The 19,000-nt window shown below is 31.4% G+C and overlaps 1 protein-coding gene across 1 annotated transcript in view; it reads left to right on the top strand.

The window, feature by feature from the left end:
- Nucleotides 1-200: 200 nt before the first annotated feature.
- The window catches only part of LOC148227493 (fat-like cadherin-related tumor suppressor homolog), a 153,544-nt gene continuing 134,744 nt past the window's right edge, over nt 201-19,000 (top strand). Inside the window, exon 1 of the mRNA XM_088201987.1 lies at nt 201-3,545. Within this exon, the coding sequence (XP_088058113.1) occupies nt 224-3,545 (3,322 nt within the window). The 5' untranslated portion in view covers nt 201-223. The remainder of the gene's footprint in view (nt 3,546-19,000) is intronic.

The raw sequence follows: 19,000 nt of genomic DNA, 5'->3' as shown, positions 1-19,000 counted from the left end.
ACCATAATTTTGAAATTATGTAAATTAAGGTCGTAATTCATGCTCAAGCCATAAACTTGACATGTAGTAAACGTAATCGATACACTAGCGTTTCGAAGGCAATTTGCATTTAATTTAAATGTCTCCATTCAGATTAATATGTTGATTCATACTCGCATATGCTAATAATGTTTTATTTTTTTATTTTCAGGTCATATGAGTTGAACAAAACGAAAGCCTGGGAATGTTTCCGGGCCTGCTGGTGACATGGGTTCTCTTATACTTTGCGCCATGTTGGGGTCACAGCGCCGGAGACCTGAGGTTCGCTCATGCACTGTACAACGTGTCCATACCGGAAAACAGCGTAGGCAAAGTGTATGCCAAACAACCGCCTGGGGAGGATACGTTGGGCCTCCGGGTATCTCCAGATAGCACCGAAGTCAAGTACAGGATAATCAACGGCGACAAAAACAAGTTTTTCAAAGTCGAAGAGCGCCAAGTGGGCGATTTCTGTTTTTTATTAATTAGAACGAGGACCGGAAACACAGACGTGCTTAACCGGGAGCGAAAAGACAAGTACACTTTAGAGGTTAGAGCTTCGGCGTCCAAAAGAGACGGAAAAAATAAAGTAATCCTCGAAGCTGACACTACAGTCGTTGTGAAAATTTCGGATACGAACGATCTAAGTCCGCTTTTTTATCCGACCGAGTACTCAGTCACGATCCCAGAAGACACTCCCTTACACAAGAGCATAATCAAAGTAACGGCCGAAGATGCCGATCTAGGCGTTAACGGCGAAATCTACTACAGCTTCCTGGAAGACACTGATCAATTTGCGATACATCCAACCTCGGGCGTGGTCACAATAACCAGACCTCTAACGCTAACGGAGCGATCTTATCACGAAATTGTCGTTTTGGGCAAAGACAGGGGGATGACTCACACCAGCGCCCATGCCGCAAGAGCTACTCTCACAATCAGGGTCAAACAAGTCAATCTCTACAGCCCTGAGATATACGTGCACCATTTCACAGAAGTTGTCGAGAGTTCTCATCCGGAAATATACGCAATCGTGCGAGTCGTAGATAAAGATAAAGGAATTCACGGGCAGATTAAGAGTTTGGACATAGTTAACGGCGATCCCGATGGCCATTTCAGGATCATTGCGACGGATCAACCCGGAGAGTATAATATTTTAATTCACTCACTGCTCGATAGAGAAGAGACGCCTTTAGGATACAATCTAACCTTGAGGGCGATAGATAGAGGTATTCCGCCAAAACAAAGCTATAAATCAGTGCCCGTGCATTTGTCCGACTTCAACGACAACGCTCCCGTTTTTCATAAGGAAATCTACGAAGTAAACGTACCCGAAACGGCGCCCATAAACACGCCAGTAATAAGACTGAAAGTGACAGACAAGGATCTGGGTAAAAACGCGCATGTTTTCCTAGAGATTGTGGGCGGAAATGAAGGGGGTGAGTTTTACGTGAATCCCACGACGGGGATGCTCTATACGGCCGCTATTTTAGACGCCGAAACTAAAGCATTCTATACGCTGACCGTGTCGGCTATCGATCAGGGCAACACGGGAACCAGAAAGCAATCTTCAGCCAAGGTAAAAATTAATGTTTTGGACACCAACGATAACGACCCGCTGTTCGAAAGGTCAGAGATGACTGTTTACCTGGACGAGAGTGAATCCGCCGGTACTTCCGTTACTAAAGTGACAGCCAGGGATAAGGACTCGGGAGAAAACGCCTACATATCATACAGTATTGCCAATTTGAATCCGGTCCCGTTCGAAATAGACCATTTCTCTGGAATTGTCAAAACAACGCATATATTAGATTACGAAAGCATGAGGAGATTGTATATTTTGCGAGTGAGAGCGAGCGACTGGGGTCTGCCTTATAGACGTCAAACCGAAATGCAGCTAGTCATTAAAATTAATGACATAAACGATAACAGGCCGCAATTCGAAAAGGTAGATTGTTCCGGTCACGTTTCGAGATATCTTCCGGTTGGGAGCGAGATCTTCGCAATGTCCGCAATCGACCTAGACGCGGGCAGTTTAATTACTTACAAAATATTATCGGGGAACGAGGACGGTTGTTTTAACCTTGATCCCTCTTCCGGTATATTAACAGTAGCGTGCGATCTAAAAGACGTCAAGGCCGACGATAGAGAATTAAACGTCACGGCATCGGATGGAACGCATTTTTCAGATGCTTCTAGGATACACCTCCATTTAGTTCACTCTAAGAAGGCTTTGACGGTGGGGCGTCTTTTGAGTGATGAAAAAGGATTATTTCAATGCAAAGACACGGGAGTTGCCGGAAGACTCGCAGACGTTTTGGCTTCGGCGGAGCGTAATAATATGCAAGGCAAAGACGTCAGTCAAGAGGAATTCGCAATGATGCCTAGTCGGTATGGCGAGAATGTACACTCGCCCGAGTTTTACGACTTTCCCTTGGAAATAAAAGTTAACGAGTCCGTTCAATTAGGTACAACGTTAACGAGACTCAAAGCTAGAGACCGCGATTTGGGATACAATGGTAAATTAATTTTCGGTATATCGGGCGGCGACCAGGATTCCGTGTTCAGGATCGATCCCGAAACGGGCGATATGAAGATAATTGGATATTTGGATAGGGAGAGAGAGTATCAATACATAGTTAACGTCAGCGTTTACGACCTGGGCAGGCCGCAAAAGGGCGTTTCCAGATTGTTGCCGATCACGGTGCTGGACGTGAACGACAATCCGCCGAAGTTTAGGAAAACTTTAGGCAGTTACAGAGTGATCGAAAGCGCTATAAATGGAACGGTCGTGTGTAAACTGAACGCCACAGACGCCGATTCTGGGGAGTATTCCAAAATTAAATATTCTCTTGTGACAGATACTCAGGATTTTAACGTGGATGCGGTCACGGGGATTGTGAGCGTCAATGGAAATTTAGACAGGGAAAAGCAAGAAGTGTACGAATTGAAAATACGCGCTAGGGACAATGGAGGTTTGTACTCTGACGCTTTGGCCAAGATCACAATAGAAGACGTGAACGACTCCGCCCCGCAATTTAGTTTGTCTGCTTTCAATTTTAAAGTGAGGGAAGACGTTCCGAAAGGCACAGTGGTGGCTATTGTGAGCGCCTTAGACCCGGATTTGGGTCTCGGAGGCGAAGTTAAGTATTCGATAGTCGATCGAGGAGAGGTAGAGTATTTTTTTAAGATTGATCCCCTAACGGGCACGATAAGGGTGGCCAAATCTCTGGATTTCGAAGAGCGGCAAGTGCATACTTTGGTGGTGAGGGCCGCGGACCGCGGCACGCCCTCCCTTGTTTCAGAGACGACCATAACCGTTGAGATAATAGATGTGAATGAAAATGTGCATCCGCCAGTGTTCGAAGATTTTGTGTTGGAAGGTTCAGTGAGTGAAAACCGGCCGATAGGCACTAGAGTGTTTACCGTTAAAGCCACCGACGCCGATCCTCCAGGGATGGATTCGAGGATCACTTACAGCATCAAAGGCGGGGACGGAATGGGATACTTCGCGATAGATAACGAAGGTGAGTCTCTATTTATTTTTTTAGCTTTATATCACGTCAAGGTTTTAAAGTAATATATGACTGACTATAAGACGGATTTAAGGCAAAGGCGCCGCTCGTGATAAATTTAGCGCAAATTTTCCGGAACTTGGTCCGTTTGCAAACTATCTATGGAAGTGAAAGATATACGGCGCCATAAAATCCGGCTTTGCACATTTGTCCATCTGTTTGGAATTGATTCCTGCGGCCCTGCGAAGGGAAGGCAAGAAAAAATAGTTCCATATTTATTTTTTTATTTATCGAATACATTAAGGATACGGACGATTTTTATTGCCGCCGTGCTTGCGATTTATAGATGTGCGACAACCGTAAAAGTTTCCGGTTAATGGGTCAAGGAAGACAATAAATTAATTTTAATGGTGACCGCTCACTCAATACGTTGTTGACATTTATTTTTATCTATATGTCATCATATATATTAGTGCTCAACCTATCAAAATACGGCCAATAAACATAAAAGCATTTCAATGATGACAAATACAAAATATGTAGTAGTTCATACTAAGTGTAGGTTTTCATAGTGAGTAAGAATTCATTATTAGTTCTTAAAAAAAACATGATTTCTTATTTCGATTTTAAGAGATATTAAAAAGAAAATATTATGTAATGCTCACCAAACCAATAAAATAAATGTGTAATGTATAAATGTTTGATATATGTACATACAAATCTGTATATTAAATATAGTAGCTTAAAGAACTATCAATAATATATTAAACGTGAAATACAAATGTAGCTCAATGTGTATTAAACCATAATCTTGAATTTAGTAAGCTCTAAATTTTACTCAACTAAATAAAAAAATTGTTAATCAAAAAATATATAAAAAAATCTTAAGACTTATCTGAGAACAAGTAATTCATAGTTACCCATGTTCTTGTATTTATATCCATAGCTCCTTCCATAAGAAATTTTGTTGTCCACCCCTTTTCAATGGCATTGCCAATTACAGAAGGGTGGCAAGTTTTTGTTTTAAAACAAATTGCCATTAGCCGCTAGAAGAGTTTATGAACGAATGTTTCGAGGGAAAACCCGAATGCTTGCTTGAATATCAAAATGTTTATTATAATGACGACCCATTTTAATGCAGAATTTATTTTTTCTTAGATCGTTTAAATGCTCTCCTAAGTCGAAGTAGCCTTTTTATGATTAAATAACATGAATAAATTCCTCCAATTGTAAATAGAAATTTGGTTCAATTTATGAACCTGACAAACTTATTCTCATCTATTTTTGTATCAATGTATAGTGTATTGCAATAAAAAATACTATTATCTGCTTAATATTCAGTGGACTAAACACATAAAATAACTACAATTTTTTTACTACTTGTTTATCATGTTATGATGAAAGTATAGTTTCAAACTTGTTTTATGATTGTCATAAAACATAATCGTGTTATTCTCTCTTAAAAATATTAAAATAAATTTTGTTTAAATCGAATCTGTCAAATTTGAGCTCTTCGTATTAAATTAATTTTCTTACCTTGGTGGTCATATTATACAAATTACCATTTTCACCTCTCACGATTTATGGGTCTCGAGTTTATTCGGTTGACCGTAAGTGTCAAAAGTGTTAAGACACTCACATACATACTGTGGAGTGAGAGCACTTAGTTTTGAGAAGTGTCACGTCCAGGCACTCGACGAGAACACTACTATAATGGCGCTCTTCAAAGTGTCATATTTCACCGTGACCACTGTTCCCTGCCAAAATTTCTAACAATAGAAATTTTAAATTCCCGTTTTTCTTGATCCCTTGCTAATTTTCGTCGAATTTTAAGTCCCGCAACGCAGTTATAATAACAAAGATTGCATCATAAATATCAAAGCGCGCCTCGGCGAGTCCATCGCGTTTTCGACGTCAGTGTACACGGTACGATATAAAAAAATATAGACTAATTATTAATTTTTAATTTGAGTTTAAAATGGTTATATTAATAAATTATACTGTCAAGTGCGAAGTTCGTTAAATTTGCTTTGTGAAATAATATTATTTAAAGTTATCGCAAACGATTTAAATATTTCATCATTTTCCTGTACAAAATATGAAAGATATCTATAAATATTTTTTAAGTCGAATCGAAATGTTCTCGCTAGAGGCAAGTTTGTAATTGGTACGAAAGTTTTTTAATAATTGTTGAAAGGCAAGCGATATACCGATGCTTACAATAAATCTAAGTTATATGTTTTTACAATAAAAAAAACATTATTTCAATATTTTTAAATTTTCGAGATATAAAAAAATGTTTATAGAAATTAAAAATACAAATAAAATGGAGAAAATCACAGCATATAAAAAATATTTCTTGCAATTATTGTTAAGAATATTGCGAATCAGAGTAAATTTATTATTTACGGGAAATAAAATTTTTATATAAATATAATAAAAAATTAAATCCCTTATATTATTAACAGATTTTCATATAACGTTATTCAATGAGTAATTGTATTCTTAATTCTAAAGAATCTAATTATTCACCATTAATCAAAATCGAGATTAAGTTTATTTATTAAGCAGCAGCTAAAGAGTTGATTTAAATTTTCTTAAAGACAAAAACAATCATTCAAAGTGTCAATCACTTTGCAAATTTTAAGGTTGTTAAAGAATAAAAATAAAACATATTTTCTTATCAAAATATAAATATAATATACATGTAAAATAATAAAATGTGTTTAAATAAAAAACGCTTTAATCGTTCACATTTTCTCTAATTATGCTCATTCTTGAATTATCGCGGATTAATGTCTAGTCAACCGACTTTTCTGTCGCACCGTGTATACAAGTAACTTGGTCGGGGGGGCGATTGTCAAAAATATTAAAGGAGCTCGTGAAATTTTACGACAAGGGGTCGGTTTGTTACGCGAGCAATTGCCTGTAAAAATTTAAGTATTTGTAAGCGTTAAAATTTAATTTAAGCCAAACCGACCGCTCCTCCTTTCACAATGCCAAGCTTTTCGCCGGCGAAATTATTCCGATTCATTTGTATTAAGCAATTTCTTTTTTACTCTCCCTTACTCGGAAACGACGACCGAACTGTAAGTCCACAATATCGCTTTATTACACAGACCGAATAGAGGTATTTTCGAACGAAACTCTGATGACTCGGCCGAATGTTGCGAGCGAAAGGGTTGCTTGCATAATTTTACAGCTTAATTTGAGGGTACAATAAATTTTATTGATTTTTTAATGCGGCAGAAAGCGAAGCAAAAAAATTAGTGCTAAAATTAAAATTATGTATAAAATTCAAAATAAGAGCATAAATCGCGTACAAAAATGTACTCAAATATTGATACGATCTGCTTACGGGAGTGCCTAATGAAAAAGTTTTTCTTTGACCCCAACAAAACTTTTGAGATCAAAGCTTTTAAACAGCGAAAATCTCCGTACAGAAAAAGTCTGTGAAATTTTGTTTTTATGCTTAATTGACGTATTTGAACGGAGGAAATTTTGCAGAATAAATATTCAATATTTAGAACAGGGTTAAAGCAATGCTCTAAAATTAGAGGTATATATATAACAAATTAAATATATTTTTTAATATCAACATATAATTTTAAAAACACACTTTTTTAATTATCCTAACTTCTGAGCCTACCAATGAGGTATGCACCGCTAAAGTAAAAATTAAACTCCGTGGGGTGCCGCGTGACATACGCGTAAGTTCTAACATTTTAAATTACTAAAAAAATTTTACTTTCATATTGCCATTGACTAATTTTTTATATTTAAAATTTTATATTTTATCTATAATATCTCATTTTTTATATTTTAAGTTAGCTATTTTATCAATTTTGGCATAAAAAAATACTATAAATATTTAATGGTTAATATTGGTAAGCTTACTGGCAAATAAATGTGAAGCTTTTAGTTACCTTATGTATGTCTTAACATAAGATACGTATATTGCTAAGTTACGTTACATTGCTAATTAAATTAAATTATCAGACTATTTTTTTACCGTTTTACTAGCAATAGTTAATGTTTCATTGCTGTTTAAATAATGGAATGCTAGTTTATAATATATTAAATATTTATACAATTCAAATGAAGCTGATATTATGCTCTATTTATTTTTGATACAGTTAAATGTCAAATGTAAAAGTTAAACATTTACTTTGCTACACAAACTAAACGAATGAAAATATAAGCAGTTGTTACTTACCATAACAAGTTAATCTATAGAGCAACTGCCAGACGGAATGATAAATCGGTTCTTCGAACTTTGATTAATTTTAGAGCAGACGGGAAAATTTATGCACTCGTTATTATTTTAACCAGATGAACAATGAAGAAAAACCCTTCTGGCTTTTGCCCGAGATGAACTTCAACAAGTCAGTAAATCTGCATATATGACTTTACCGGTTAGAAGCATAGCTCCCTCCCTTTTTCTCTATCTCCATATGATTGTTTCTTCTTATTGCGGAAAAATAATCTGAACTGTATGTAAACGCTTTTAGTTTGTCTGATAAAGGCAAAGGTACGTAGTATTCAGCAAAGACAAACATGCAGAAAAACGTTGCTCGGCTGATTTATATACTAAATATAGTATACAGGCAGATAAAACGTAGTTTTACGTTAAAATGACATAGTTCGCTAATGCAGAAAAATATTATACCGTACGAATTTTTATTTTTTTGTACATGTTAAAATGAAAGTACTAGTCAATAGAAAGTTGTGAAAAATTATATGTTTTTATTAATATAAAATTAATAATACAAAAACTGTGTTGCTTATATTAATTTATTAACAGAAAAGAAATAGTATTATCTTTTAATTCTATGTATATAAATTGCAGTCAGAATTTAATGATTAACCGAAGCGTTGTATTTAAATGCAAAAGTCCAGTATAAATTTGTTATCCCCTCTTTTTTTTATATAATTTATAAGTAGTTACACCTAAATCAATATTGACTCAATAGGATACTAAAATATTTATTGCGCAAATGAACATTTCAACTTTTAATCAAATTTAAAGTTGGAGACGACGTAATCTAAACTCGCATATAATAGTAATTATCTTCACAGTTAGCTCGATGAGTATATAATCAAGACTGTGCATATAAATGTAGCTAATTACCAAAAATGTTCAAGCAGTATAAGTTAACAACGCCATTTCCTTAAAATTTGGTGATTCTAGACCCCTATATAAAATAATTATTAGACTGTAAAAAGCTTTATTATAAATATGGTTTTATTAAGCATTAATAAGGTGTAAATATTATTTTCCTTTCTATTAGTCATGAATTTCATATTTTTTATAATTAAATATAATTAAATTATCATATTAATAAGCAGTGATATAAATTAATTCATTGAACTGCTATTATAACTATTCAAACCAATGTAATTAATTCAGCTGCTAATTTCTAATTAGTTAATTTCAACAGTTAACTGTAATTAAATTAATGAGTCAAGTAGCAATTGGCGTGTATCGCTTTTAATTATATAAAAGTTACTTTTTTATATTTTTATTATATTTGTGATGATAAATATCGCAATAAAACTGCATTTTATCTCTTGTGCTATAAAAAGAAAATAAACTTTCGGGCGTGGACATTTTTCGTTGACAACAAAGTTAAAATAAAATACACGAAAGTGTTTTTTCCAGTAAATCATTCCTCACCTGCGGTCCTTTGTTTTCCGTGAAAACGATACGAAAGCTCGTCCTTTGTGTTCACAAAAAATACCCACGAGTCGTAAAATCGCCTCGTAATTGGCCCTAGTGTAGAAAGCGTGAATTAAAGCAATTATCAATCATTTTCACGCAGCTTTATGACGAAACGTTTATTACTGGGTTGTGTTATAGGAACCAGATCATTTTTTAGTATATGTCATTTGTGAACAGCTTGTAGGTAAATAGTATTTCTTACATATTTTTATTCATTTTTTCTTAAAAAAAGAAGAGTAAATTGATGTTATTTTTGGCTTAGTACTTAAGATTTTATTTGATTTTTAGATTCGCTTGAAACAACATAACATATCGCGAAACTGAGTTTATTTAATTTTCATGTAAAAATTTGCGTTGAATTCAATTGTATCATAAATCTTATATTTAATCCTCGTCATTGACTATATCTAAACATATTAAAATGCAGACAATTTTTCTTACTTTATTTGTATTCGTATTTTAAATTAGTGGATTATGATTTAGTTTCTCTTCAGATCGTTAAAGTCTCCATATTTAATTCAAAATGCGATCCCGGAGCATCCGATGCGTAATTATTATGGTTCAACCGCATGCATGCGAATCAGTGTGTACCATTTGTCAGCGGTCATATGACCGTTGCGAAAATCCTAGTTGGACTTCGAAATAAACTGAATTATGTTCGCACGTCGTATTATGATGATAAATCGAAACGTGGAATTTGCGTCGAGCTTCGGCCTGAAAAAGGGTAATATATGTATGGTGTATTGTGTGTGACTAATCCCTGACCAAACGTGCCTTAAAAAATAATAATTTGAAAAGCCAAACAATGATGGATGATAGTGTAATATATCAAGTTTCAAGCTATTATTGTATCAAAAATACAGATAGTTTGCTACATAAGAATTATGAGTATATGTAAATTTTAACTTATTTTCAACTTATTGATACTATCCTTATAATATATATATACTCAGATAATTACACATTTATAAAGTTAGACCAAACTTTCTGTTGATTGCAAATTTGTCGTTATTAATTTGATATTAATAACGACATTTGATATTAATAACGACACGAAAAAAATGTGAAGACGTGATCATTTTAATCATAACATTTTATTTATTGGTAAACTTAATTATTGTTACTATTGAATATTCTAACGGCACTTAAATATTTTTGAATCAAAAATTAAAATAAATCGCTAAATATAGATGATAAATAATTAAATCGAATAAATAAGTAACAGAACCACATATGAGTTATTTCAAAATCAATCATTAAATGAGACTATTTATATCATTTTCGGATTTTAAGACGAAAAAAACAGCTTATTTTATTAAAATATAAATAATAATGATTCGAGATAGCTCTAGAAAATGAGATATTTGCATGTCAAATGCATCGCTTCTTTGAAACACTCAACAATTTGTTTTCTCCAAAAAAAATATTCACACAGGCAATTGGTAGCCAAAGAGTAAAAAACAATAGTTATGTACGTATTGTTTAGCGCGCGTCCTTTCCTAACAAAGAGTAGTTTTCGGACAATATTTTTGAATGATGTGTGCAGTATTTCTAATTAATAACGAAATTGTTTTCCGTTGTTGTGAATATTTTTGAGTCAAAAAAAAGATATCGAGTTGATATCTTTTTTTTGTTTGAAATGCTAGTCAGAATTAGATCTAAATTATAACATCTCTGCGTATTTTTGTAAATTATTTGATTATGCTACTTTTATACAAATCATCGCTACTTTTAAGTATAGTTTAATACCATAGAAATAAATAACATAAAAATGTATGATGTATTAATAATAAAATTTAATACAGATAAAAAACTGAGCATGTGTATAACTAAGTTTTCCATGCATTTGATTGATTAAAGAAATCGTGTGTTTCAAAAAAATAATTTTGTATTTTGAAAAGGTAAAAATGTTTACCGGCAATTAATTTTACAAAAAAATGTAATGAGCAACATTGACATAAACTAAAAACTATACTAATATTTTCAGTTGATGACTTTACTTGTAAATTGAGATATTTTATCTTTATTAAAAAAATGCTTGTTGTTTAGTATTTAAAATATAAAAATTTATATTAAAATAAATTTTGGCAAAAAATAGACTTTTTTAAATATATGATAATAATGACACAATAAGAAATAATTTGGTCTATGTAATTTTTAAACTAATCATGTACTGATAACTATAGATAGTAGTCAACATCCAGATCATAGCGAAATTATATTGATTTTTTAATGAGTTGATACTAAAAACTTAGTATCCTTATAAACTTAAAAAAAAATATTAAACTCCATGCAATTTATCTCAAGAACATTTGAATCTTCTGCTAAATCTTGTATTTACTAATTGATTTACTTAGTTTAGTAAACTAAATGTTCTCAATTTATTAGTTTTACATAAACGTTTTTACTTTGAAAACCATTAACCAAATTTCAATTGAAATGCTTTATACAAATTTCTCATGCTCAATTATCGTAAACTCGAGATAAGGTCGTGGTGTTTGATGTTATTGTTTCTCAGACATCTAATGAATATTATATTATATGTGCTAAAATCCTAAACAATGGCCCAAAGCGTAATTATATTATCCTAAAATTTACCATCTTCCTGTATGTAAATATACTTATAAACACTCACACAAACAAATAACCTTGCATGTTTCATGTTCAATAAGCATCAAATGAGGGAAAAATTAGAATTCAGCTCAGTTCTTTCAGAAATATGTATCGTTTCTTTGAAAATATAAATCTTTTGAAGTTGACCTTAATAACGTTTTTATTTTCTTGAAACAACAATTTATTGTAAATCAAGGCAGAGTTTGTTATGATACGCGGGCGTGGTCTTATGATTAATACATACATTTATTATTTTATTTTAAAATTTCGGTTTTAGCATATTTTAATCATTATATAATTAAATAATTACATTATAATCTCAAAATTAAATTAAATTTATAATTTATTGTATCAAAGTTCACGTTTAATCAAATGAGATTTAAAATAATGATTTTGTATCGATTATTTAACATGTTTTCATTATTCTATCCAGGACCATGTTGAGCTCAATATACAATAAATATCCTGTTTTTTTTTCTTTGTGTTGTTGTTTTTTGTAAATTGCTCTTTTACTCTTTTCTCAGAAAACCTACTCTGATTTAATTTGCTAGAGGTATTTTCTGGTTTGCTTACGCGCTTTGTCGAACGGAGTGAGTATTTGCTACAGTGGTGCAAAAATCCTTTGATTCTTTGTATAATATTGTGAAATGCGAAAAATACGTATTTTTAATAATTTTCCATGTGTATTATAAATTATTAAATAATAATAAAAATCACCCAAATAAACAGCTGACACAGCTCGACAAATTTCTGGGTCCTTTTTAAGTGAAATTTTCTGGTAAAACCTCATGACGTGAAATTACTATAAAATCTTATCATAATATGATAAATTTACTCTGGAATTTGCGTAGCATACCCATTTACATTCCTAATGGATATTTGCATTTCACATAACAGATTTTCATATTTTGGAGGGTTTTTTCCAATATTCATATGCGTAAGCGATGATCCCATCAAAGAGCCGACATTTCTCAACCGATCTTGATTTTAATCCGCTTTTTTTAATATCCCACAAAGTTATAACTGCCCTAGCATCTTACGTGGCATGTTCTATCGGCGATCCATCGATGTGTATGAAAATAAATTGGGTCAAATTTAGCAGAACGAACGTTGTGCCCCCGGAGAATATGAGCTTCAGATATGAATGTATTATAAGTGTGATACATATGTGAGTTTCTTATACATACGAGAGTGTGGCGGTTGTATTCCATACAATCCCACACACACCTATGTAATATTTGTTTCATAAAAAATTTCTTCCTTCGTCTCCGTAGTTGTGTGTGCACTTTAATATTGAATATGTGATATTTGGCGAAAAACTTTTTTTTGTTGCCAACAACCGACCCGTAAAAAGTAACCATTTTCAATATTAATATATTTTGAACGAGACCAAAGCTCGCTGAGAGCTTTTCTGCCCGTGGGAGCGAAGATAATAAAAAAAATAGGTGTGTAATATGTGGATTGATAGATGATAATAAAAAATGACGTGCGTTTAAAAACATCTTATTGACTGTCACTCGATACGACTGGAATTACAATCGCACTGTTTTGCTACTCAGACCCCCTTTGTTCTCTTTGTCAGAATCATGAAATGACAGTTAAACACCTGTCAAAGACTCGCTTACAATAACGAACGTATTTGATAATAACGTTTTACCGCTGACATTTACTTTATATATACAGATAGGTCCAAAAATATCGACATAGTATGACCATAAAATTAATTTAATTTTCTATAAATATAGAACATATTTTTGAGCAAATTGCACATCTCTTTTCAAAAGTTTTACATACAAAAAGTTGTATAAAAATTACTAAGCTTCAAATTATTTAGTTATTATAGTGAGGTGCTATTATTTTTATATATTTCTTGCGCTATTTTCTAAACGTAAAGTATAATTTTTTGCATTCATAAATCCATATTTTTTGTGATATAAATCTATATAATTTTGTGATAATAAGGTAACTAAATGTAATATTACTATACAAAAATTATTTTAAGGCAATTCAGTAAACACATTCCGATTAATATAATCTCAAAAATATGAATTATATATAATCTTATCAATGTTTTATTTTTTAATTTTATCATAAATCACTCACTGTAACTAACCTTATGTCTTTTACCAAAACAGTGACAAAATCGCTTGATTCAGGAATTCAGATAAACAAATTTTAACAAGCTATGTCAGTGATTATTATTAAACTAAAACTGGACCTCGGGGCTAGGATGGTTTAATTCGGTTTTTACTCGAGTTATTTAGGGATCGTAGACAGTTTGTAACCAGTGGTGGCCGTTTGTCGAAAAAATATTTCATTCCTTCAGGGTTTCCTCAGGTATCCAAACTGGGATTATTCCTACGATCAATAATCTGATACATCAGATTATTCCTATGATTTTAGTGGGAAAATTTTGGATAAACTTTTACTAAATATCTCGGAATAACTTTTTAGAGCAACACTCTCGACGACGTTCGCAATAAATCTTGACAAAAATAATCAGACATGTTCTTCCTCTTAATTGAAAGAGGCTACTTAAATACTTTGAAAAGAAGTTATTTAGTTATTATCTGTTTTTGTATCCCAGCGCAAAACAAACTTTTTTCAATGTATATATAATATATATAAATTTTAATAATATGGCATGTATTTCACAACAAAACTTTTTGTAAAAAAATCAAACTGTATGAACAATGTAATATAACATTAAACATCCCAAAAGATTGTTACTGATTTTTTTGTTTCTACAATGTGAGATTTAATCTTATTCACGGGAAACATGCCATATGCCATACTTTTGGACCTTTACGAACATAGAATATTTTTATATTATTAAAAAAAAATATTTTTTAAGCTGGAAACTATACTGTACAAAAATCCTATTTTATAAATAATATATACAATTTTATCATATTTACCCTTTTTGATCGATTCATGTTTTTATTACACACTTTCTCTTACTAAAAGTGTATTCGTATTTTATTTATCTAGCCGTGTATCTATATTATACGTAGTGCAATATATATTGTCAGCCTTCCTGCTCTCTATCTTTCGTTATATTTTCGCCTTTTTTCCAGAAATAAACTATACCCTGTTGTGATATGGGGCAATATCTTGTTTGAACACAACACACGTTTTATTTTGATGAACACGTATCAACTAGAACCTGCACGATAAACCATTTGCTCGTTCACTCTGATATCCGGAGTAAATTTGTCGATATTTAACAACTTTTTCTTTGTAAAGTAAATATAATTACCGTATATTAATAATTATTTGACACAAAATAAATACATTTATATTTTATTTACATTGTCTCAATGTGTATTATTTGTACTATATATAGTATATATATTAGTTCATACTCGAATAAGTGCTTCTTAAATATTATTTTAAATAAATAATTATTAACATACGATAATTATACAATAAAAAATCATGTAGTTTATCTAAATTATATTTTATTTACCCTTATTCGAGTATGAATTTTTAAAAATAATTAAAATTTCACATATAAAGTGTGTTACCCTTTAAGACAATCTTATCTTGAAAAAAATACATTTTACATTTACTTGTGGATCACTACAGTTTTAATCTTAGTAAATCTCTCTTACCAGAAAATTTACTGGTACAACTAAGAACTTGAATAAATTTAAAAATATTTTTAGCATGAAAGTAGTTTTATAAACTTTCAAAAAACAGTATTAGAATTAAAAACAATTATAATATTTAGCTTTGAATCTAGGCTTAAATTATACTAGCTACGATTTATCGCAATTTTTTGTAGCGATAAAAATTGTTTTTATGTGAAATATGTTCCGAATATTATAATGAAATAAGCATATTCGTATTGCTTAAAACCAGTTAGAAAATATAAAAAGACAGCAACTGAAGAATATATAATCTGCACTTCTCTACCAAAGAGATATACATACATAATTTACGGCAAGAATATGTTCTTGCGTAAATATGTTTTACTGTTTGTATTTTGCTTTACTGAAAATAAAATATGGTGAATTGTATTTCTATTTTTATAATTTATTGAAATATAAGTAATGTTTTAAATTAATTTAAATCATTGTTCATCAAATAAAGACTAGCTATTTAATTAGTTTTGACTACAGTTTTTCAAATAAAAATCACAAAAAAATATAATTTTAATATAAACATATATACCATATATTTTTTTTATACAGACAAATTATTAACAATATTTTATGTTCTTATTATAAATTAAAATAATTAATAAATTTATATAAATTATACAAAAATATTATATAAGTTTATGTGTAGTTTTTTATACTTTGAAATAATACATACTAAAAATAAAATAACGCTTAATCCTTAACAACAACAACAACAACAATGTTTTTGAACAGAATATTTGTCCTTGTCAAATAGAAGCAGCTTTTGGTGGTACAAAGTATGTTTAAGTGAATAAATTATCACATTGAAAAAAAAAAATATTTTTTATATATTCCAAACCATTTTACTAAAAAAATCAGTTTAAAATGTTAGTACTGAATACATTTCAATCATCGCATACACAATTCCATTTAAAAAAACTTTTATTTGTCATGATATGTTTTTATTGCAAATAGACCCTCTGGGCGGTCTGTCTCGTTTCTGGGAATTTTTATAGTATTTATTTTAATCCAGTCTCATCCAAGATAAAACGAGCCACTCTTGTATGATACATCTACGTCAAACGTGTTTTATTTTTTTATACATATAATTTTGAACGGGTTACGTTACATCAGAGCAGCTGAAAAAAACAGTGAAACTTTATGCGAAGCAACATGAAAATTCGCTTATCGCAAGCGCTGAAAATAGATGCGAAACGAAAGCTACCCTTGTATCGTCGCCGGAAATCGATTCGTATTTTTGTATGTTTGTGCGTAGTGACTCGCTCTCTCTCTTAGATCGTGACAGTTTTACAGCTGTAAAAAGGGCATTGAATTTGCTATATCCTGATTTGAATTGTCTCTGAACCATTACGTCCTCTCCTGTGAGACGCAACGACAATTCCTGGGAGATGTGTATTGCGGTGATTTGCTTGTGCGCTTCTCAAGCGAATGGGAATCTAAAATGTGAGGCACGTTCCACAAGATTTTACACAAGCGTTTTTACCTTTATGATAATAGCATATGTTTGAGAAAAAAAAACCTTTTTTGATTTGGCCCAATATCGAAATCTCCTTTATGAATATTTACTTTAGTTAATAATACGCATTCAAGAGAGAGAATACCATATTTATTTATTTTAATATTTATTTTATGCATAAGTCTATAAATGCTTATAGCTAGTTTCAAATACAGCATAAAATAAAACTATTTAATTCATAGTTCGGTTTTTTTAATGCTCACAAATATTTATTTTACTATTTTGTCTTTGCTGCAACCTTACTTAATAACCTTGTTTACTAGTTTTAAATATGGTAATCTTGTATTTTCTTATACAAAATATAATTTAAAAGAATCTTTTTTCGTCTCTAAATGTTAGTTTGATATATCTATTTATGCAATATTAATTTCACAAAACAAAAATATTAAAATATTTCCTGCTATTTATAAAGCATCTAATAAGCAATTGAAATTGTTCAAAATACTTTTATATTGTTTTGCCACAGCAGTCTTATAAAAAGGTTTATGTTAATAATCATTAAAAGGGTAGAAGACGAAAGTTTAAGTCCAGCTTAAATATAAATGGAAATATAATGAATATTATTTTAATACCAATTTTTCAATATATCATATGTACCTATAAATCAGTTATTAGATATTTACAACATGATAACTCTACATTTACCCCGCAAGTTATCCCTTATATGGATAAACGTAAAACATGATACTTACTGAATTTATCAGAAATTCTTAGTTTAAACTGATTTTTTTATCTTAGTTACCACTTATCTACTTTAATTATATTTTCAATAATGAAATTCTAAGCATATGTATTTTATGTATGAAATAGTTCTAGTTCTAGTAATATTTTTAACACTAGTACTAAGAGTGAATATTTACTATTCATTAATACAGTTAATTTAAACATTTATACTGATTATAAATATTTTTAATATTTAAAATGTTAATAAGGATATTATTAATATCTTGACTCTAGCGCTCTATAAAAATAATTTTCTCTATTGTGAGAATTTCTAAGATATTTTTATGAATATCAGTATACACAGATATTTTAATTTATGTATTTTCAGTAATTTGAAATTAAATTTGTTTTCGAGATATTCTGGGAAATCTTAATTAGAAATCTAAAATTCTGGTAAGAACCTATTTGATATACTACTTCTCAAGCGCCTCAAATCAATACCTACAAGGACTTACCGGGAAGAGAGTATTAAACTGCAATGCGCTGTTAACAAAATCAGCAAGTGAATTAAAATTTAGTGTATAAATAAATTGTTTTTTTTTAAGTTTGGTAACCCTGAGAGGTGTGACATCGTAGCCTGTAAGACGCAGGTGGAAGTTTGTGGGAATTTTATTAGATTATATTACATTTTGCGACAGACTATGATGGGCACGACCTTTTTTCCGAGCAGTGGTGGAGAAGCTGGCGGAGGGATGATGTTGGTCGAAAGTTCTCAGAGGTCTTATAGGTGCCGTGAAAGCGACAGTATAGCGGAGATTGATCGGTATTATTATTCTTAGGATGTGAGCCTTTATGATCGTAGGTGTTACGCAGATGAGCAGGCATCTGCTAGTCTTTTCGAGTGTGTCAGAGTCTGTCATGTGACTATCCTCTATTCCTCTGATGAATCACAATCATTCGTTTTCATATACTCGTTTTTTAGAACAGTTTCTTAGGTATACGCCTTTAGAAAGGGTCATTTGCTTGATGGGCATTATCCAAGGTCGTATAAAGCAACGAGAATTGTGGATTCGGTGATTTATTGCTTCCCGTGACCGTTTTGTAACACAGAAATATTCTTTCAATGACGAAGCAAGAACACTTGCGTGTTATTTATGTGATTTTTCTGGTCGTGACGAGGGTTTTTGTGTTGTCTCATTCTTTACGCTATTGTCTTGTTTTCTTTTTAATGAATGATCTTTTTGTACATAGTGAATTAACGCGAGTTTTCCCACAGTTTATAATTAGGATTTTGCGTATAAAACTG

The sequence above is a fragment of the Plectrocnemia conspersa genome, unplaced genomic scaffold (assembly GCF_051122295.1).
Source record: "Plectrocnemia conspersa isolate PC_06_02 unplaced genomic scaffold, ASM5112229v1 ptg000013l, whole genome shotgun sequence".
In the NCBI taxonomy this organism is placed as follows: domain Eukaryota; kingdom Metazoa; phylum Arthropoda; class Insecta; order Trichoptera; family Polycentropodidae; genus Plectrocnemia; species Plectrocnemia conspersa.
This window is presented reverse-complemented; position numbering and strand designations above follow the sequence as displayed.